The 24,043-nt window shown below is 32.7% G+C and overlaps 1 protein-coding gene across 1 annotated transcript; it reads right to left on the bottom strand.

Moving 5' to 3' along the window:
• Positions 1-265: 265 nt before the first annotated feature.
• Positions 266-3,796, bottom strand: LOC122593314 (long-chain-alcohol oxidase FAO1-like). The gene is made up of 3 exons (XM_043765707.1): positions 3,352-3,796; positions 2,884-3,156; positions 266-2,210 (listed from the first exon to the last, which is right to left on the bottom strand). Exons 1-3 carry the CDS (start codon positions 3,598-3,600, stop codon positions 477-479), a joined length of 2,256 nt encoding a protein of 751 aa, XP_043621642.1. The 5' UTR covers positions 3,601-3,796; the 3' UTR covers positions 266-476.
• Between the last annotated feature and the right edge of the window lie 20,247 nt (positions 3,797-24,043).

The raw sequence follows: 24,043 nt of genomic DNA, 5'->3' as shown, positions 1-24,043 counted from the left end.
ACAGCCTTTACTAATTTTAGACACTTTTATCACCTTTCTTCATGTTTTTACACCGTTTTCGTCAAAACCTAAAATACACAGAATACATATCAAAGTAGGCCTATTCTTATAGAAAATGAATAAAACTTATTATCATTATTAGACCATTTAAAATAGTAAGAAATCATCACTTATCATACATATATATATGTCCACTCAATGATATTCAAGTTAATATAAGTTGTAGGATTTTTGTATATAGCTAAAAAAAATTGACAATTCCATAGAATAGATGCAAGTGTCATAGTGTTTGTTTTCATACTACATTTTGGACAAGTATATTAATATAATCTAGTAATTTATACAAACATTGCATCAATAAGGCACTTTTATCTACTACTTAAGTGCTTGTTTATTCACAAATAAACCTCAATTGAATTCACCAAAAACATAAGAGACTTCCAAGCTAGTTCACTATATATTCATACAAAAGAATCTCATCTAAAGCTATCCGCAATTTTTCCTGCAAGGCAATAAGCTGTCGATTGGATAGTAATCATAGGATTCACACCAACAGCTGTTGGTAAAATACTAGCATCACAAACGTATAGTCCCTCGGCTTCCCAGCTCTCACCATTCTCGTCAACTGCACCTTCCTTTTCAGTTTTGCCCATTCTGCAACTACCCATTTGATGAGCTGAGCAGTAAATATTCCAATCCTTAACCATCGCCATTGGCCCCTCTTTGGCATCAACTTTCTCCAAGAATTCATCAATCTCTTTTTTGCTAACCCCTTTACATTTAAATCTCTGCCCATCACTCCTATGAGTACCAACTTCAACCGCTCCAGCTGCAATCAAAACTCTAAGTGCTTGTTTTAGCCCCACTTTCATGTTTTCAATATCTGATTTGTGAAAAGTATAGTTTATCCGCCCTGCCGTTTTCACTTCACCCGAACCATAATCTTTAACCAATGAAAACACATGAGCAGTTCTAGAGTACTTCATCATTCTCTGCTTGAAATCTTTACCAGATTCCCATGGACATAATGCGGCAAAGTTTCCTGGTGCGAGAGCAGGGACTTCCAAGATATAGTTTAACTTCTCATCAAACTGACCTGACACTGATTTATGAACAGATGTTAGAATTGCCCCTTCAAGGTTTTTACCTTTGAAATCTGACTCATTCTCTGGAAAGTACCCCCATGCCATTAACACCGGATGAAGATGAAGATTCTTTCCGATATTTGGGTTTTTTAGGCCACTAGATATCATCAATGGTGGTGTCAAAAGAGAGCCACAAGCGGAAATGGTGACTTTTGCTTCAATGTACAATTTTCTTGAGATTTTTGGGTTTAGAACTTGTGACACTACTCCTAAACATTTCTGATCTCTTCGTTTTCCGTTTTGATTCTTTACTAACAGAAATTTCTCCGCTTTACATCCAGTTATGATAACAGCTCCGTGATCAACTGCATCAACCAACCAAGTGGAATCAGTTCCCTTTTTGTCACCCGATCTGCAGCCAAAACAACAGGAACCACAGTAATGATTTTCTGATGTGTTTTGGGGGACGAACTCGACTTCTAGACCAAGATTTTCACACCCATTACGTAGTACTTGATTTTGGAATCCTTCTTTTGCACATTTTTGAGTCACACCGATTCTTTCACACACTTTATTCATTGCCGAAGTGTACTTATCAGTGTTGTATAGCTTAATATTGTGGTCTTCTGCCCATTCTTTTCGTACTGATTGAGGTGTCTTAATACAAGCCGACCAGTTTACAGCTGATCCACCTCCAACGGTGGCACCAGCTTGGATCATAACTTTCCCATCTAGTGTAGGAAGTATTCCTCCTGATTCATAAAGTTGATCTTGAGATGGTCCTTCTAGTTTTGAGTAATCGGTTTGGCTAAAATAGTTTCCCTTTTCAAGAACCACCACTTTCTTGCCTGATTTAGCCAGTACTGCAGCTGCTACACCACCACCACAACCCGAGCCAATTATTACCACGTCACATTTTATTTTGCAAATGTTTTCTTTGAGTTTATCTGTGACATCTAGGCCCTTTTTAATGAGAGAATCTAGAAGTGTATCATCGGTTTCATTCATGGTTTCCACCATCCCTTTTTGTAAAGGTCGCTCCTTTTTGTCTCTGGGGCGTTCTTCTGTAATGTCTACTTGGTAACCAATGGCTTCCCATGAAGGATTCTTAGATTTTTCATTAACCTGTTAGAATGTATCAATAACCAAACTGAGTTGAAAATAAAGAGTTGTTTAAATCTGTTAAAGTCTATATCTGCATTTTCAAATCACCTATAAAATTTCCTTTGCTATCTTTGGTGGCCTAGGTAGTTAACTAGTGTATACATATATTGAGAAGTCACTCGTGTTACATCAGCTACTTTGTAAAGATGCAAATATATATGATGGCTAAAGTTCAACATTGTTTGTTTTCTATAGTTAAGCCACTTGTATTAGTTAAAGAGATTATTACCTATTAATGTAAATGACTATGATCAAATGTCTATGTTATGTAAATATCTCATAAAATGTTTATATCATGTAATGAATTTTGAAATCCTTGTTATTAGATGTACCCAACCAATCAACGGCTTATAGTTGTCACATATAACCGGATACATCAATTACTGAGATTTTAAAGTACTTTACAGGACATAAATCATAAATATTTTGTCATACTTAGTTAATATAGAACAACCCATGCTTCATTAATAAGGATTAATGTTTGACAAATTGACGATGAAAGTCATACTTGTGATAAGACATAACCCAAACCAACCCCCACCACCAAAAAGAAAGAAAGAAAGAAAGATAAAAGAAGCCACAAAAATATCTATATATAAATAAATACGAATAAAAATTAAGAGAAATTAATCACCTGAGAAAAGAAGACCAAAGCACAAAGAGTCTTGATGAACACAAATCCGAGTCTGATCGGAGTTAAGACGCTCTGTTGTAACCATTTTTGCACAATCTTCTCCCTCTTTTCTAAAGTAATCTCTGAGAATTTGTTTATGTATGGCCACTTATGAGACAAGCAAAGAGAACCACCAAGAAAAAGTGTACCAAGCCTTGTAGAAAGTAGTTTTACAACCAATTTCACCACCATCACTGCTTCAAAAAATCCCCTTTTTACCAAAAGATGAGCCACCTGTGCGTATCACAATATTTGACTTGATTTATGTAACTTCTTTTTCAAGGTTTCTTATATAGTATTGTAAAACTAAAAAAATTACAGTTACCAAAGTACAATCAGGGAAAATACATACAACATATAAAATTAAAAAAAGGTGAAAATTGAATATGTGATGTAATTGAAAGTTAATATGTAAGTAGCTAGTGTCACCTTATTTGGAATAGGGAACTGAGAAGCAGAGGCAGTAGAGAAAGAATGAATAGATTGTTGAAGTTTCTTGTTTTGATGATGATCAAGTGAATTGAAAGGGAGTGGTTGCAAGATAACCTCACACATGCTGCACAAAGTCTCCATTTCTGATGAACAAAAGTTTCCATTTTTGAAGTAATCTTCATCTTCTAAATCACCTTTTAACAAAGGGTGACACCACCCACTTTGCTTATCATCATCATTATACATATTTCTTTCCTTGTTTTATACTTCTAAACCTTCTATTCACTCTTCCTCTCCCTACCTGTCTCTCTCTCTCTGTATATATATACTCGTATATCTCTAGGCCCATCAGCCTTGTTTATATATATAGCAAGTATAATCAAGTGTTCTTTAAAAACTAATATTATCTCTCAAGTGTCTTAAATTAATTATTTATTTTTTCCTTTTTTAATTTTGAGCATGGATAATTTTGTTTGTGTTAAATAATAAGATAAAAATTATCATTATTTAAAACATAATTACATATATATCTATATCTATATCTATCTATCTATAATATTATCTATATCTGTATGTATATCTATATCTATATCTATATCTATATACATAATAAAATAATAGTTATTTTGGTTTTTTAAAGTCATCCACCTCAAATTAAAATTATCTTTAAATATGTCATATAGGATTTATCCTAGGTGGCATCTCCATATTTTTTCCACACTAATAGATTTTCATTAAATCTAAACTCCTTATTAAAGATTATACACCTCCATCAAAATGGAAAGTGTTACCAAAATGTCACATGCGAAATTATCAAAATGTCCTTAATAAACACCCCACCATGAAAGGATTTTTATAAATTACCAAATTTGCCCTTAATTAATTAATTTACATCTTAAACCCTTCTTTTGCTAATTTACATTCTAAGTCTTTATCTTATAAAATAGTTCTATTATCTTAACATCAACTTACACCACTCGACACTAATTGTCAATGTCATAACCATGCGCACCAACCCCACTATACCGTCGCCGCATTACGCGGATACCATGCTCGTAATATAATTATACATATATTTTAAATATGGCATATAGAAAAAGCATATATATATAATATATATTTATATGAATCAAACAAATATAAAAAAAGTCACGACTAACATTGCATGACATTTTTTAACTTTTTTTTTAACTATAAACACTTCATAATTCATGACTCATAATCCACGATATTTTGCTACATTTTCTTTCCTTTTTTTTTCTTTTTCTATTTAGTATGAGGCTGTTATGCACCTAACTTGGGTGAAAAACCCCTCACATACTAATATTTTAATATTTTAAATAAATACATGGCCCCCCATGATTTTTACCTTTTAAAAAAAGGTATGTGAGGGGTTTTTCACCCAACTTGGGTGCCTAACAGCCTCATATTCCCTTCCCCCATACACTTCACAATCAAACTATATATATTACGTTCAACAAGTACACCTCAAATTACATAGTCTTTTATAATAATCTATCTATACATATATTATGTTTCACAGTTTTCTTCGTTGTTATCATAATCATGAAGTATTTTTCAATTGGTCTTTAATTTAAAAGGTTATTCTTCTGCCGTATACCAATAAGTATATATATTTTGTTAAATGATCGTTTTAAATTGGGTAAAAAGTCTCTATATATATAAATATTAAAACGGTAGTTATCCTAGCCATTTTAGTTATTCTCCTCATTCAAAGCTATCCTTAAATATTGACAAGAAACTTAAGTGATTTACTAAATTTACAGTGCTCATTATCATTAAAATGACAAGAAAAGCCATGAACATAAATTGTTGTGCAAGCTTATATTTTTTTTTAAGCTTATCATTAAGGTACAATCAAGCCTCTATAAATTAATACTTTATAAATTAATACCTCGATAAAATTAATAATTTACCAGATCCAACTTAAAAAATTAATAATTTACCAGATCCAACTTAAGAAATTAGTAAAAATCAACACTCGATAAATTAATAAGATATCTCAGTCCTAACATCATTAATTTATAGAGGTTTCACTGTAATCAAATGTAAATATGGATGTTGGAATGTAATGTAAATTAAATCAAAATAATATTGATAATTGATGATATTGTAAATGTTTTTATGAGCGATATGTTTCATTTTTAATCTACGTAAATATTGTTGATAGAATTTAATAACCCAAAATAGTATTGATCCGGGGATAGACCATGAACTATATCATATTAATTTTTTGATAATAAACTTATTGAATGATTTACTAATGCGTTAAACAGTTATTGGGAACCCATATATGCGTATATTTTTTCCCCGAAAAACCTTCTTTATGTATGTATTAAGCAAGTTATTTACTTTCCGCACATCGTGCGGGTAAAATACCTAGTATAGATATATATCTATTATTAATAAAGAAGAATTGTTTCTAGAAGAAAAAATATGATGTGTCATTCTATAACTTTTTCCTATAATTTTTATAATTAAAGATGATGTCATGTTACAAAAATATATTTATTCTAATTTAGCATATATTGTCTTTGGTCTATCATAGTTTAAAATTTTCATTTAAGTCTTGATAAAATATTTATAAATTTAAATTAATGATATTTTCTATATCTACCTTCAAGTAAAAATTTATTTTGGAGGTAAAATACATAACTACATAAGTTTAGCTCTCTTGGCGACAATTTTTATTAATTACAAATTTACAATAATGATTTAAGTCTTGATTAAATATTTATAAATTTAAATTAATGATATCTTCTATATCTATCTCCGTAAAAATTTATTTTGAAGTTAAAATACATAACGATATAGGTTTAGCTCCCTTGATGTTTCGACTTTATGGTTATAGATACGTAAATCGTGTTTTGCTTTTATAGGTTGCAGGTTATATTATAATTATTATCTACTGATTATGATGTTAATATTATTCCACAACTTTAAAGTTTCAGCCTTATTAATATCAACACTTAAAACAATTCCTTTTTATTAATTACAAATTTATAGTTATGATCTTTTGTTTATTATTAAATTCAATGTTTGGTAATGTACGTTAAGATCAAAGTTTGCGTCTTATTACAATTTATATTTTGTATTTGTAACGAAACATATTTGCAACGGCCCGGATTGAATCCGGGTTGATTAGCTAGTATATATATTCTTGAAACAACACGTGGCGTAATCCTTGATCGACATATGTCCTTTTTATTTATTCATTTTATTAAGTTAGCTTTTTCAATAGTATATAGATTCAATTTCTTTATTAGATCTAACTTTTGGCTTATAAATACAAAACACATTTATAACCTTATTTGATTGATCGTTTTCTTAATAAAAAAATTGTCATTAACATGAAGACTTCATAATTTTGAATTTATGATCTGAAATCGCAAGGCTATTTGTCGTTATCCACTATGCTTACAAGTTCCGATTTTGATTTGATTGTAAAAATTTAAGGTATATCCAAACTTTAACTAAACATATATTATATTTATCATTACTCATTACTGTTTATTATAACTTAGCTTCGATCATGTGTTTACTTTACCCACTATATATTTTATACTCACGAATCATATATAAGGCATATTTAAATTTCTTTATAATACAATATATATATATATATCTACCGTACAACGTACAGGTATTAAGACTAGTATATATATATACTAAATTTTTCGTGAAAACTAGAAAACTGGTCAACACACACTGTAATCTGAATTTAACACAATGTGTTTTTATTTTTATTTTTTAGAAAACACATTGTGTTAAGTTCATATCACAATGTGTTTGAACAATTTTTTGATTTTCACTCTTTATAAAAAGCACATTGTGATTTAAAACTTAACACAATGTGTTTTTGGATTACACAAAAAAAACACAAACACATTTTTTGGACACCACCTTCATTTTCCCCTGTATAGACTTTTCTTATTTGGACAACCATTTTTTTGTTAAAACCATGAGAACTCTGAAATTATGTATTTGATCATAATTTTTTTTTGTTAATTCACATTTGAAATGATAGAAAAAAGTAGTATGTTGTAGAAAAAACTTTTTTAAAATAGCTTTTGTGAACCTGTGAATAAATATGTTGACGTTTTCGTTCACATGTGACAAATGGCTATATATAAAGTTTTGAAATAAACTTTCTTCTGCAACATATATTTTTATAACGTTTCACATGTGAATGAACTAAATAAACATATGATCTAATACATAATTTCAGAGTTCTCAAAGTTCTTACAAAAAATTGAGTTCCAAGACTGTCTGGCACCTAAGCTTAGGTGTGGAACCCATCAGATATAAATTTTTTAATATTTTTTTATTAATTAATAAATGTTTAGGCCCCCATGATATTTATGTATTAAAAAAACAATATATAATTGTTCCACACCTAAACTTAGGTATCTAACAACCTAACAGCCTTATATTACCATTCTTAAGTGTCATATATATATCAAGTGTCATATAATAATATAAATAAAAGTATTTATAGTTAAAATTAAAGATAAAAGATCAAAAAGTTTATTTACAACTTTTAAAATGAAAAGAATGAGTTCTTCGGAAGATTTCTTAAAAATAATTACTGAAATGATACCTAACGTTTGCACCATATTACCGGTTTCATACATTTTCTTTCCAAATTACGCTGATCATACCTAACATATGCAAATCTCCACTCGGACCATACTGAAGTCTAACGCCGTCACGTGGCCGTTAAAAACCCCTCCACGTGACTTGCACGTGAGGGGTAAAGATGTAATATCGTGTTTCTTAATTACTAAAATGTTACCTAACGTTTGCACGATATTGCTGGTTTCATACCTAATGTTTCTTAATTACTTAAATGGTACCTAATGTTTAGTTATTAATTTTTATTTATTTTATTTTATTTATTTTAAAAGGTGAATTCCGCTTTAAGCTGCCAATGTCTTAAAACTAGTATTTTAATCATATTGGTGTGGAAAAATTTCTGGTATTATCGGTATTACCGAAAATACCGGCTGGTATGACTATTTTTAATTTGATTTATTTTTCTTTAATAGAATTTTTCCAAAACGTTTTACAATTTAACGAAAATAGTCAAAATGTACTTATAATCCACTCAATATTAATATCAAATAGGTTTTTCAAAACAAAATATAAGTTTAAAGCTCACAAATAACCAAAAATAACAATAAAGTATCGTAAAAATAATTATAATAAAATTTCAAATTTTCTTTTTCGAAAATACCGGAAATACCGCAATGGTAATACCGGAATACTCTAGGAATACCAGATATATATCGGTCAATATTTAATGCGACACGAAGGTTAAAGAAATGTTTTAAATACTGGCCGATATTTCTGGTATTCCTGGATATTTCCACACCAGTATGACTAAAATATCAGTTTTTAAGACATTGGCTAAAAGCGAAATTCACCTTTTAAAATAAAAAAATAAAAAAATTAATAACTAAACATTAGGTACCATTTAAGTAATTAAGATACATTAGGTATGAAACCAGCAATATCGTGCAAACGTTAGGTACCATTTAAGTAATTAAGAAACGCAATATTACATCTTTACCCTTCACATGCAAGTCACCTGGGGGGGTTTTGAACGGCCACATGACGGCGTTAGCCTCTAGTATGATCCGAGTGGAGATTTCCATAGGTTGGCTATGATCAGCGTAATTTTGAAAGGAAAGATATGAAACGAGTAATATGATCAGCGTAATTTCCAGGTCACATGCAAGTCACCTGGGGGGTTTAGTACGGATATAATCTATAGCATATATATATATATATATATATGCTAAACATGTAAATGACAAATTAAGAAACCCCATGCCATAAAAACGTAATTATTAGAAATTGCTAACAACTTAGCTTTGTGTATGTTACGGGGGAAGTAAATATGAGGTTGTTCTCCATATAAGCTTAGATAGGAAACCCCTCACAATTTGTTTTTCTAATCCATAAATATCATGGAGGCCCCATTATTTGTTTAAAATATAAATACTAATAAAATATTTGTGTGTGAGGGGTTCCCTATCTAAGCTTAGACGAGGATCAACCCCATATTCACTCCCCCCATAACATATGGGAAAAGTGAATATGGGGTTGTCCCCCATCTAAACTTAGATAGGAACCCCTCACAATTTGTATTTTTAATCCATAAATAATATAAGAGCTCATTACTGAAATGATACCTAACGTTTGCGCCATATTACTGATTTCATACATTTCCTTTAAAAATTACGCTAATCTTACCCAACGTATGCAAATCTCCACTCGGACCATATTGGAGGCTAACGCCGTCACGTGGCCGTTAAAAACCCCTCCACGTGACTTGCATGTGAGGGGTAAAGATGTAATATCGCATTTCTTAATTACTAAAATGGTACCTAACGTTTGCACGATATTGCTGGTTTCATATCTAATGTTTCTTAATTACTTAAATGGTACCTAATGTTTAGTTATTAATTTTTATTTTTATTTTATCTTAAAAGGTGAATTCCGTTTTAAGCCAATGTCTTAAAAACTGGTATTTTAATCATACTGGTGTGAAAAAGTTTATGATATTATCGGTATTACCAGAAATACCGGCCGGTATGACTATTTTTAATTTGATTTATTTTTCTTTCATAGAAATTTTCCAAACTTATTACAGTTTAAAGAAAATAGTCAAAATGCATTTATAATCCATTCAAAAATAATACCAAATAGGTTTTTCATAACAAAATATAAGTTTAAAGTTAACAAATAACCAAAAATAGCAATAAAGTATCGTAAAGCCAATTATAAAAAATTTCAAATTTTCTTTTTCGAAAATACCGCAATGGTAATACCGGAATACTCCAGGAATGCCAGATATATACCAGTCAGTATTTACTGCGACACGAAGGTTAAAGCAATGTTTTAAATATCGGCCGATATTTCTAGTATTTCTGGATATTTCGACACCAGTATGAATAAAATACCAGTTTTTAAGACATTGGCTAAAAGCGGAATTCACCTTTCAAAATAAAAAAAAATAAAAATATAATAACTAAACATTAGGTACCATTTAAGTAATTAAGAAATATTAGGTATGAAACCAGCAATATCGTGCAAACGTTAGGTATCATTTAAGTAATTAAGAAATGCGGTATTACATCTTACCCCTCACGTGCAAGTCACGTGGGGGGGGTTTTAATGAACACGTGACGGCGTTTCCTTCCAGTATGGTCCGAGTGGAGATTTGCATATGTTGGGTATGATCAGCGTAATTTCGAAAGAAAAGGTATGAAAGCAGTAATATGACGTAAACGTAGGTACCATTATACTGTAGTAATTAACTCATAATATAAAGTAAATTTGACAAATGTCAATAGTGTTGTGGTAGCAGTGTAGCACGAGTTGGGACTAAAAGCTGCTCTATCTGTTGTCGATCTATTTCCAGCAACCTTCATGTTAAAGAGTTTTAACAATTTTAAAACGTATAATATTGATTTATTATCTATATAATAATTATTAAAATAGTAGAAAACCAAACGATTCTAGAGCTTCTAAAAACTCAAACCTATTTTATAAATTTGCCACATTAGATTTATCTTACGTGACATCTCTATGTTTTATAAAGATATTTATATATAATCTACACAAAATTATTAAAAAATTATCGTATCAAAATAAAACCGTATATGGAGAGGTAGATCCATTACATTTAAATTTAATTGGCAAAGATTTTTTATACGGATATTATCATATCTTATACTAATACAATTCCATTCAATATACATGTAATTTTTGTTCACCTAGCTAATATGTCCCTGTGTTGTTTGAATCTTCTGTATTGTGCTTGATTTTTTTTATTTTATTTTATTTTATTTTTTTTTTTTGCATTTTCTTCCTCTTGGTAATAAATCATCTCTTTATTTCGTAGCTTTGCCGTTTTATTTCAACAATATTTCAAGTTTATATGAAATTGCTTATATTCTTTCTTCCATATTGCAATCATTTACAATCGTTCACATCCCTATATCATTATTTTATTTGAGGTATATATGATTCTTTATTCACATTCATACCTATTTTTATTTTATATATTGGATGTTGTCATGCTTAATCATTTTAATCTTAATTGTTTCTATCTTTGTTTTTAATGAAATAATCACGGGATGTTTATTAGTAAAACAAGGTTTTTGGATCAAATTGAGAAGAAAATTGAGAGGGCCACTATACCATGATTCGAAGAAGTCATGACGAGGTATTTAAGTTTTAAGTACATTCTTATAGTACAAACTCAATTAGATAAAATTGATTGATATGATAATTTTAAAATTTTCAGGCCTTTAACGTTTTAAGGTATAAAAATGGGCAGAGGTAGCTCACGTTATCATGCTTTCAACATTAATAAGTATTTAATTTTTTTCATGCCTTCTCTATACAAGTTAAACAGATTTTAAACAAGTTGCAATATATTACAACTACAAACATTCTAACATCTTGGGTTGTCATTAAATCTGCAGAAACTTACATGGAAGGTGGTGGAGACTTTGATGCATATGGAGTTCATATAGTAGTTACCTGTTATTAATGGAGTTGACTCAAAAACATGGTAAATTTTTCATCAGTAAGTTTTCTTCACAACATCATTCATTTGTATTCATTTTATTATGTGTAAATTTTGGCAACAAAAATCTCCATTGTGCAATATTTATAATATAATATATCATCCATATATTATTATTTAATATATGTTGCTTTTTTTATACATTTTTAGACAATAATTATAACAACTCGCGCATCGCGCGGGGTAAAATACCTAGTATATATATATATTAGTATCCAAATATATTAATTTGTCTTAAGAGCTTTAAACATTAAAAATCTCTTATCAAACTTGTTCTTATAATAATAATACTCCGTTTTATTTTGCTTTTACAGTTATACTTAATGACTTGAAAAAAAAAAAGGGTAAAAGCTGTTTGGTAATGTATTTTGGAAGGTCGTTGGAGTATTGGACGTTGAAAGATGCAGGTAGGCACTCCGCACTCCGGGCTGCTGCCGTCTTTATTTTCCTAATCAATTTGTGTAGTTGGTATTTAAGTAATGGTTATATGTAAAACAATCAGATGTAAGGGGAGTCGTGGACTTTTGGTTTCTTTAATTTTAAAAACGATAGAAAAAGATCAAACTATTGGTTTACTTTAAGTTACAACTTGGAGTTTTGTTGTTAAAAAAAAGAAGTTACAATTTGGAGTATTACGGCTTTTGATCATAATATCTATTAGTGAAAGTTACCCTTTCAATGAACCTAAAGGATTTTAGCAGTCATAAAAGAGAACTTGACTTATTAGCTATAACACTCGTTAGACTATTTAGCCTCTAGCTAGAAACAACAGATGAATTCTTTCCGGCGCCATGTAGGCCGACCAGTGAATTTGTTTTCCAACTAGACTTTCTGCAGCGACGTCGCCGAGTCTAATAAAACGAAACGACACTGTTTTACTTTTTCCTTGTATATGATTCAGAATTCGAATTCGTTCATTTGCATTCTTCCATCGCTATATTCATTCGCTTTCATTATGCAATCTTAATATTTCGCTTTCATTTGCATTCTTCCATTTTGCAATCTCAGTTCCTTTCTTCATTTCTTATCGGGTATTATACTTATAATATAAATGTTTATATATAGTATAGAAATTTATATCTATACTATCTTATAATAATTATCACTTTCTCTCTCATAAAAATATTAGATGGAAAATTACTATTTTATCCTTTATAAATTAATTTACATCATTAATCATTTATCTTTTAAATTATATCTACTATCACTTTACATCAATTACATTTACACAAATTATTTACAGAGTTGCACCCACCATGAACACCACCACCACGGCCGCCGTTACCACCGCCAATCGTCGTCACCACCAAATCGCCGCCGCATCGCGCGGGTACAATGCTAATATATATTAGTAATATATATCCATACATATTTACAATATAGATATTTATCCATACATATATATTATGTTTAATCATATTATTGATATAAACGTGTTTTCAGATAGATTCTTTTGAGAATATGTGGGGAGATCAAAATTTTGAGTTTAATTTAGAAGAGTCTGATGAAGAATTTGAGACCCCGGAGGTGGCTCCCCAATTGACTATGATGCTAACGTTTATTTAAAAGGTTTATCACAATAATGAGTTTTGTTTGTTTCGGGAACACTTTACTATTTTAGGTGTTTCATTCACACGAAGAACTGTTCAAGTGGGTCAAATGAAAAGCAAAGGTGCTAGGTTGTCTTAATCAAACGAAGAACAAATTTCAACTCAGATTGTGTTATAAATAAAATGACCTTAGTCTATAATCTTCATGGGTAAAAAGATAAAAGGTCATATGGGCTCGTTAAAAGGTCAGTAAAAATTGACTGCCCCTTTAGATTGGACGGCCGCTTGACAAGTGATAGTGGTTGGACGGTCAACATTATAGACGAGAGACATAATCACTTTTCAGCTAATAATCTGGAAGGTTACGCATACGCAAGAAGGATGAGTGAAGCTGAAAATTTTTTTGTGGAAGCTGATATCACCGCGGTACAGAGCCCCGTCGGTGATCATGGGCTCAACCCGGACTAACCCGATCTCAGCCCGGACCGACCCGTGACCCGAGCAATACAAAATATGTGGACCGAGGACCATCCCATGTTTCATTGGGTCAATCCGGGCTGGGTTATCATGTGGGTACGGGTTTTCAACGGGTCAACCCGTTGAAAAACTTTTTTATATACTTATATACTCTACTTTTATAACTTTTTTTTTAATATTTATTTATTTTTTCCTTTTTTTAAAAACTTTTTTATAATTACTATTATGTATATTTATATTTGTATATACGTTTTTTATTATTATTATTATTATCTACATTTTTACAATCTATTGATCTAGTATTTATATTTTTTAATACTTATTTCATCTATATTTTTTTACACTAATATATGGTCATTATTAAGAATATGAAGACTAATATATCAACACTAATACTAACTATATTAACAAACATGTATATATATATATATATACACACAAAAAAATAACATACCAACACTAACTAATCTATTAACACTTAATACCAATACTAACATATCAATACTATCCCATATCAACACAATACAAATCACTAATATATCAAAACTAATACTAACATTACTAACAAACCTATATATCTAATACTATCTTATAAAGCATTCTGCCCATTTTTTAAATCCCAATTAAATAATTGAACTACCTAAATTACTTCTATTCTTTATTCACTAATATAAACATATCTATCTAGTATACCTATAATACCCTTAAATCTCAACCATTCATTTTTCTCTCTCTCCTCAAATCTCAACCACTCATTTTTTCTCTCTCCTTCACAAATCATTTTTTTCCTCAAATTCATTCAAAATCTTTTATCTCAAAAACCGTATATCGATAAATTATAAAAATTGATGTGATCAAAGAGAGACTTAAGGCGGCTCAAGATCGACAAAAGTCATATGGTGATAAAAGGAGAAAACCGATTGAATTCAATGTTGGTGACCGTGTCTTGTTAAAAGTCTCCCCGTGGAAAGGTGTCTTACGATTTCGGAAACGTGGAAAGCTAAGTCCTCGTTTTAATGGTCCTTTCAAGATTATAGCTAAGGTTGGCAAGGTTGCATACCGTTTGGAGTTACCGGATGAGCTCTCGGGAATTCATCCTACTTTCCATGTGTTTCGTCTTAGAAAATGCCTTGACGACAAATCTACTTATGTGCCTTTGAACGAATCTGAGATTGTAACATCCCAAAACTTTTTGACGTTTACCGTTAACTTGCCGTTAGCGACCGTTAGTTGCAATGTGTTTTATATGTGCTTAAGTGAATTAAATGATTTACATGAGATATGTGTTAAAGTGATTTAAAGTAATGAAAATTAAACTTGATGATGATTAACAAAGTCAGTTAATGTTCCCAATAATATATATAAGGGTCGATAAGAGTTTTCGTAGGCATTAAAAGAGCTGTTAAGGGCCGAAGCGAGTTGTAACGAAGTACCAGGGCCTAAATATAAAATTTGAAAGTTTCTCCAGCATATATAGGGTATCATGCACGACCCTAATGCCTTATTCAGATGTAAACCCTAGAAAACTCTTTCACACAAAACCCTAGGTCAAATTTTCAAGTGATAGTCGATTTCGGGGGATTTTAGAAGGGTTTTTTGGTTGGTTTTGGATCCGTTGATCAACCCTACAGGTATTATATCATCCATTGATTGTTGAATAAGTTTTAAAGTAGGTTTTGTCTCTGTAAATTGATGAACGACAATTATATAGACTTTTACCCCACTAGTTTTGGTCATTTTATAGTCTTTTGAGCGAACTAATGATACCTAATGACATGTATATTTGATTTCAGGTTCATTGTTCATGGAATGAAGGAAAACATCGAGAAATGGTGATAAAGGACTTAAAGGAAGATAAATAATGGTTCGATGAAGATTCGGTTCGACATTCAAGACTTAAGATGAAGAAACTTATGCCAACATGAACCCAATGACCATGGCTTAGTATTTTGGGCATAACTTCTTCATACAGAATCCATTTCTGACGAGTAATCTTTCTATGGAAAGGCGAGAGAAAGATCTACAACGTTTATGTTGAACCTGAAGCCTCCAGTGCTACTCATTTCTCTCTAGAGCCGCTGGAAGTAATCTTGAAGCTTACCAGAGCCGCTGGGACCTCACCAGCGCCGCTGGGGACCTTACCAGCGCCGCTGGGACTTCCTCCAGCGCTGCTCCCAAGGTCGGTTCAACTAGGGTTTATCCAAAAACTTATAAATACCCCTCTAAACCCTAGGGCCACAACACACATATTCTAGACGAATTTTAAGTTGTTCCTAAGGTATTTTTCATCAGATCAAAACCCTTGCAACATCCCCATAACACACACACCATACATAATCATTCATAATCATTCCAACCATCATTCCATTCATGCATCAAAGATTTTCTTCATCAACCATTGAAGATCTGAAGATGGAGATGTCCAGCTAAACTTCTCGTTATCTCTCCTGGTGAATGATTCTTGTTTAACTATGTTTAGCAAACTCTTTATTTAACTATTTGTATAAAAATTAATTCTTCGTTGGTGATTTATGCAAGTACTTGAATATTTGTTCTTTTAAGTTGTTATCTGATTATCGTATGACAGTCTATTGCGAGTAAACAATTTGTGCCGAGTCCAACTACATTAGGGGTTTGGACAAGTTGTGTGGTAAACATAGGTTGTTCCTAAAATAGTTCACTTCAACTTAACAAATTATGACTATGTGATTTGGAACAAATAATTCATAGGGTTTGTTGAACTAGTTTATTCAATTATCCAGGAGCCGGGAGAGATGCGTCTTTTTATTACAGTCTACAACTTCATTTTTATTATTGCTTAGTTTAGTTAGTATAAGTTTAGTTAATTAATTTTCATTGTCATTTCAGTTAATCAAAATTAGTTTTCTTAGTATTCTCAAACCAACCCAAATTGTGACAACTTGACTATAACCACAGACGCTCTTCGTGGGAACGATATCCACTTACCCTATCTAGTATAAGGTATTTAGGTTTATTTTTGATCGGTACTTCGACGTCGATCAAATTTTGGCGCCGCTGCCAGGGAGCTAGTGCGCTAGTAGTTCAAGTTTTTCTTTTTCTTTATTTATTTAGTTATTTTTGTTTATTTTGTAAAAATAAAAAAAAACATAAAATCATAAAAATACAAAAAGATCTTTCATTTTTATTTTAGTTTATTTTCTGCATTTATTATTTCTTGTTCTATTTTACGTGTTTGTTTTTGTTCTTGTTGGTTTCAGTTACTTTTAGTGCATGCATATAAGGAATGTCGGATGGATTACTACTCTTCAAATGCATATCCTACATGGAGGGAAGGACAAGGAAGGAGATATGATTCGTATGCAAATACTTGTAAATCAAGATGGATGGATCAGCCAAACTTTGGATGGAGTGGTGATAATACATTGTATCAAAATCAAGCATGCCAGCAGTTTAACCACCCACAAAGACCCTTCCAACAGTGGCATCAACAGAATTATCAAAATCAGGGCGATCTTTACATGGAATGTCAAGATTATGGGTACCAACAAGACCCATACCAATGTCAGTATGATAACCAATATGAGAACCAGTATGAGAACCAATGTCAAAAGTTATTTCAGGAACAAAATCTAAACCAATTTGATAACCGGTTTGTTGAGTCCCAATGCTATTTGTAAATTTGGTGATGACAAATCTGATGTATAAACACTTAGTAATCTTTTGGTTCTTGTAATCTGATCTAGGTCAGACTAAGCTAACACAGCTTGCGATCTGTAACTGACCTAGATCATACTTCATATATTGTAATTGCTTATCTTATGGAAGCAAGTGTTATTCAAGCTGCATCAATTGATCATAGCATTCAATCCAAGTCGAAGAGGAGGATTGAAGATAGAAGACCAAGCTGATAGTGGAAGTCAGCTTGGGATTAGCAGACTGCTTGAAAACACTTTCACAGATTTGATCCTGACAAACAAGCAATCTGTGTCTGACAATCAAGTGAAGAATGACAACCTGGACTTTGTTGATAAGGACAAATGACGTGACTAGGAAGATTCCTAAAATCTAGGTTGGTGACAGATATACATATGCGTGTCCATACTGTTATTGGAAGATCAAAATATCATGCTGCAGGTTTTGGGGACCACAAGTACGATGAAGGCACGATCAAATATTCTTTTGATCGTCCAACAAAAGAAGAATACGTGGCTTAATTGGATACCAAGAGAAGAATGGTTTTTGCCTATAAAAGCCACATTCCTTGTATGCATATGAGTGGCATTTCCTTAGAATCATTCTTTATATAAGTTCTCTCTACTCTTACACACAGCTTAGCCTGTAAGAAGTCAGCTTGGGCTGCTTCTCGTGAGCAAGAACTTTTTGATTGTTGTTTGTCATTTCAGGGGTTGTTTAAATATTGTAGGTTATCTTGTTTCCTCAACAACCTTGTAATTCTTTGTATAGATTATATCTTAATAAAGGATTACATTTGAAAACCACAATTTGCGTTCAAGAATGATTGTTTACTGCTTTACTGTTTTATTGATTCTAGTTACTTAAAATGTATATTTTGCAATCTGAGTCTTTAAAGCTTTATTTCAAAAGATAGTTAAGAATTAAGGAAAAGTTGTATTCACCCCCCTCTACAACTATTTTGTGTTCACTCTACTTTGGTATATTGATACACTTCTGGGACATAATACGGTTATCTAGATTTGAATAAAAAATGGACCGGTTCATGGGAGAGATGAGACACTTGTTTTCAAGCTGTCCAGATGAGTATAAATCGACGAGGAACGTGACAATGAATGACATATTCATTGATTCAGGTGCGGATGAAGCCCAGATCGCTAGTAAATGTAAAATCAATCAAGATGAGGCCATTTCAAGCACTGAGGAGGGGAAGATCTTTTAAGAAATCGTGATTGAACAAGAGAATGTGATCCCGAAATAAGAGGAGCCGAATAAAAGGAGTCACATTGATCAAAGTGAAGCACCAAAAAAGAGCAGGATTGTTGACGTGGAGAACGTTTCCTTAATAGTCGATGAAGTGCAGGTCATACGAGAGCCAAACGAAGAAGGATCGGAAGAAATTGATAAGTCAGACGCTGATGCAGAAGAACCAGCGGCGCAGCGCCGCTGGTGACCATAACCAGCGCCGTTGGCAGCTCCAGTTGACGTGAAAACTCGTTCTTTGCTCCACCATTGAATGCCGATTATTCCCAGTACTGTTACAAACGCGAAATCAATCTACTTGAGGCTGAATCGAGCAAAGGAGTTGTCGGAAACAATGCAAAAACTGAAGAAACTCCGACCAAGAACGAGGCACTTGCCATTCCTTCACTTTATCATGGGACGACAATGACGCATGCTACCCAACCACCCATAGAAGATCGTAAGTTGCAGATCGGGTCACATGTCATGTCGAATGTGAGGATTTCTCACCTTTCAAACGTAGAGCACCCAACACTTTAAGTGTGGAGAAATATATAATCCCACCGACTCGAGACAAAGTGAATCATATGTTCACTTATTCAAGTAAGTTTCCTGAACCCTCTGTCGATCTTACATTTATACTTGAGAATAGTTGGCAGATCCTGAAGATTGAAAGCTGAAAAGTCAAGAAAGAGATCGAAGAACCGGAACTTGACCCAGACAACAACCAGCGCCGCTGGGGAGACCTCCAGTGCCACTGGTGGCTTCAAATCAGCAACCAGCGCCGTTGGGAAGACCCCCCAGCGCCACTGGCAGGACCGTTTTAGACGTAATTGCTTTCTAAGTTCGTTTTAACCCCGAATGGACTTCAGATTAGATCCGGATCATTTTTCTACAACAAACGAAGCGTGAAACATGTGAGCCTTTGAACTTATTTGATTTATTATTTACTGAAATGTTTTCCATTGATTTGTTTGCAGGAGTGCCAAAGCCGCTACATGTTTTCAAGAAGATCATGGCATGGAAGAAATAGCCGGATACAGAGCATACGGCTCTGATGATAGCTGAAGTTGAATACCCGGGGAAACATCATCTGCAACTCGATCTGGGTTATCCAGGGAGCTCTTTCACTCTAACTCATTGTTATTTAAGTTTTAGTGGCATTAAGTTAGACAGTATTAGGGTTAGTAGTAATTTCATACATCATGGCTTATTCTTTAAACTAGCCCTGTACCCCTTACTCCCCACCCTTTGGAATGGACTGACATAAGCCTTAACATGAAATACTTAAAGGTTCCATGTCATAAGGGTATTCTTGAAATCAAGTATGTTAGGATGAAAGGGTGGATTTCTGAGATGAGATTTGAAAAGAATAGAAATGGTTTTGATATTTTAAAAGTGATTTTTGTTAAGGTGAAAGAAATAATTTGGGTAATGGTCAAGATTAGATTCACAGTTTACTCACCTTATTAACGTAAACTGCCCGACACTTTAAGTGTGGGGGTGTTTAAGAGCCCACCTTGGTAACCTTTGGGGAATGAGTCCGGCTGAAGACTCGGTAAATTTAGCACTAAATGGGTGGCAACCCATTTTTTTAGTTTGTTTCGAGTCTTTTTACTTTTATTTTTAGAGTCATGTCATAGATAATTTGTTCATCGTGTGTCAACCAACTGTGATCATTTCATTGAAACGTTCAAAGTTGGGGAGGGGTATGAGTCAATTTAGCTGTATGTTGATGTTTTTGAGCATTAAGGGCAATGCTTGTTTGATAAGCCATTATTAGATATTTGAGCTCAAACGGATAAGGTGACGTGAAGTTATTGAAGCTAGCATGCGAGACGAATGAGAAAGACCAAAACAACTTTAGGAAGACGAAGTGAAGTTCAAGGTTGAAGTTCGGGAGATTTATTTAGGAAGATCTGGAGCTGAAACAAGGAAACACGAACAAATTGGAGAAGCCAGCACCATTGGAACACCATCCAACGTCGCTAGATCCTACAGGAAACCCGCCAGCGCCACTGGGTACATTGCCAATGCCGCTGGCAACTTCAGGAGAGTCCCCAACACCGCTGGGTGCATCACCAGCGCTGTTGGGGCTAGTTTAGTAGATTTAGGGTTTTTCGTATTTTACCCATTATAAACCCCAAAAAGAAAAGGAGATGGATGAACCTCAATGGATCGCCATCAACGGAGTTGACTAAAGCTTTCAAGTGGTTCTTTCAAAGTCAACCAAGCATTTGCTATCTCCAACAGTTTAAACCCGAGAAGTTTCGTTCTTCCTTATCTTTTCATTTATGTTTTTCCTATTTCCCCTTTGTTTTTACTGTCTAGTATAACGAGGGCGTTGTACAATTTAAGTGTGGGAGGATGGAATAAAATAACCCGGTGTTTAATGCATTAAAAATTTAAAATTTTCTACTTCTTTTATGCAAAAATTTAAAATTTTTCTTGTGTCAAAAATTCATTTTTTAGATATAAGCTTTGGTAAATGAACGGTTAGTTAGAATTGTTAACTTAACTATAGATTTGTGGTTGTTCATGCTTCCAACTGGATTAGAGCTTAGACTAAACTGTATGCGATTATGTTTGCCATTGCACACTTTAATATGCCTAGCAATTAGAGCTTTCTAGTCATTAGCATAGGTATATTAATTGGACTTAATTAACGTGCTTGTATAGGAACTAGTTTAGATGTATGGTTCGCCTCAATTCTTACACTATTTAATGTGAACTAGTTGCATGTGGAGTAGGAGTATGAGTTATCTTGGGTCTCTGATAATGCCTATTGCATGAATAATGTAGTAAATCCTTTAAGAAAGGCAATCAGTAGATTAAATAAGGGCAAAAGAATTGTTAACAAGTAAAATCTAAACACATCAAGTTATGTCGCTTTGCGCATGGGGAACCACCGACCTGTCACCGCTGTCTTGATGTGACATGACTAGCAAAAAAACAAAATTAGATCCCCAAATCTTATATCAACTTACTAATGCAGGGCATGTACCTTACATGATGAAAATGCAATTCATTCTCCTGAAGATCAAGACCAGAGGCAACTACTTCTTGCCAGGATGGCTGATGAGACATATCCTGACCACGAAACTCATTGGTAGTAGCATGGAGGGAAGAACTAAAGATAGATCCCAGCCCAAAAAAGGCAAACTTACCATTGGAGGTTAAAAGACAACTGTATGCCGAGATAACCCACCCTTATTATTTGTCTCAGATGTGGTCAACTTCTTGGACAACCATGCAAGTAAGAGGTTCCAGAATCACAAAAAAAATTGGGAATTTAACCCCACTTTGCTGTGATATTAAAGGAAGTGAGTATAAGAGATAAGAGATTGGTAAGAGAGTACAACATAATTTATTAAGGGATAATAGTAAACATTTAACTTAATATGCTCACATCATGATCGGGTAAAAGGGTCATCTCTGCAAATATTCTGTTGGTGCTAGGTTCAGCCTGGAAAGCATTACAGATTCATTAGTCAATATCAGAGTTACATCTCAATCAGGCATCATAGTTATTTACGCATACACCCCATTTGTGTCAGCCTAATTTTTTTTTCTAGATTCCTTGGTCCATAACGGTATTGGGAGTGACCCTTAGTCACCCAAAAAAAAAAAGAAAACTCTGAACGTCAACCTGTCCCATTCTGATTAGAATTTTAGCATTTACCACCTTGACCCGTTTGAAATACAACAAAAGCCAAATGGTCTCATTCATAATAAGTGGGTCAAAACTAATAAAAACAGGCAAAGAGGAACTGAAATATCCAAACGAAGATAAAGTGTCTTGGCAGGCTTGGGTTGACGAGTGACATCTAAAGCCCATCTTGGTAGCAAGCTCTTGTGCACGTTGTACTGCTTCAACCTTAGGACCAGTAAGTTGTGCAAGTTGGGGCACACTACTGCCAAGTGTTTGCATGAAAGTAGTGGCTCTAGTACCAGTTACACGTCGAGGAAGGGTGGGAAATATCGCTGCATTGGATGGAGCCTTTGTTTAACTGCAACGTAAGAAACACCACAAATATAGTAACATATCATGGCATACACCTTAATATTCAATACTTAATATCCACCATAAATGTAAAGACACAGATAAAAGTATGGCAATATGTGTAAAGATGAAGGATACAACATAATTGAGATATATTGAAGTTTATAACTTACCACATAGATCTTCATTTTTTCCGCAATCTCCTTTTGCCCGAGTAAAGTTGCTTTGGCCTTAGATAATGCATCGAGAGAGATGTTGCCACTCTTGCCAACCTTGTTCTTGTTCACTATTGCAATGAATTGAGAAAAAAGCAAGCATAATTTGCATATTAGTCTTATTGTCCAAAAAACTTTGAAGTATATAAACGTGGGAGATCCTTAATTTCAATTCCAAGTAAATGATCAAATCCAAAGATTGATCAAAAGAAACCGTAAATCAACTGATGAGTATTCAAAGATCTTCTAATATTATGGGGAAAATATCATTGAGAAAGTAAATTATGAGTGAAAAATTCAACAAAAAAACATAATGGAAGATACTGATAGTTGGACTAACATGATACCAAAGATCTCCAGTCTATCCTATGTGAAGAAGAGCAGCAGCCAATAATTCCATTTCTTTCCGTTCACAATAATATGAAAATATGCATCACATGGGAAGTCCAGTTAAAAAATTGCATGAAAATCAACTAAGATTTCGAAAAAAAAAAAAGAAGAAAAAAAAACTACAATCAAATATTTATATTAATTAATAGAGATAGAAAAGAAGTTCCAATAACATATCCTAATTATATTGAATCCAAATAAAACACAAATTAATAATAAATCAACATAAAACACAAATCTAAAGGAATAATGAATGATTCCTTTCAATCCTAAAAAAAAACACACACACACAATCGTAACAGATTCAAGGTCCTAAAAACCATATTCAGTAACGAACAAATAATAATAATTATAAATTTAAAAAAACAAAAAAAGAGAGTGCACCTAAAATGAGAATTTCTGTAAGAGGTTGTTTATATATTATGATGCTTGAAGACGATCTCCCTGTTTTAAAAATAAATATCAACCAATATGATATTATATATATATATACACAGTATACAATACAATAATA

Source organism: Erigeron canadensis, chromosome 3 (genome assembly GCF_010389155.1).
Source record: "Erigeron canadensis isolate Cc75 chromosome 3, C_canadensis_v1, whole genome shotgun sequence".
NCBI lineage: Eukaryota > Viridiplantae > Streptophyta > Magnoliopsida > Asterales > Asteraceae > Erigeron > Erigeron canadensis.
Note: the sequence above shows the minus strand (reverse complement) of the source record. Positions and strands in the feature narration are given on the sequence as shown.

What these genes read in the sequence shown, in the direction of transcription:
- LOC122593314 (XM_043765707.1), bottom strand. Translation starts at nt 3,600, where the DNA reads ATGTATAATGATGATGATAAGCAAAGTGGGTGGTGTCACCCTTTGTTA. An exon ending in AGTTCCCTATTCCAAATAAG is followed by an intron (nt 3,157 to 3,351) that starts GTGACACTAGCT and finishes TGATACGCACAG; the next exon opens with GTGGCTCATCTTTTGGTAAA. An exon ending in CTTTGGTCTTCTTTTCTCAG is followed by an intron (nt 2,211 to 2,883) that starts GTGATTAATTTC and finishes ACATTCTAACAG; the next exon opens with GTTAATGAAAAATCTAAGAA.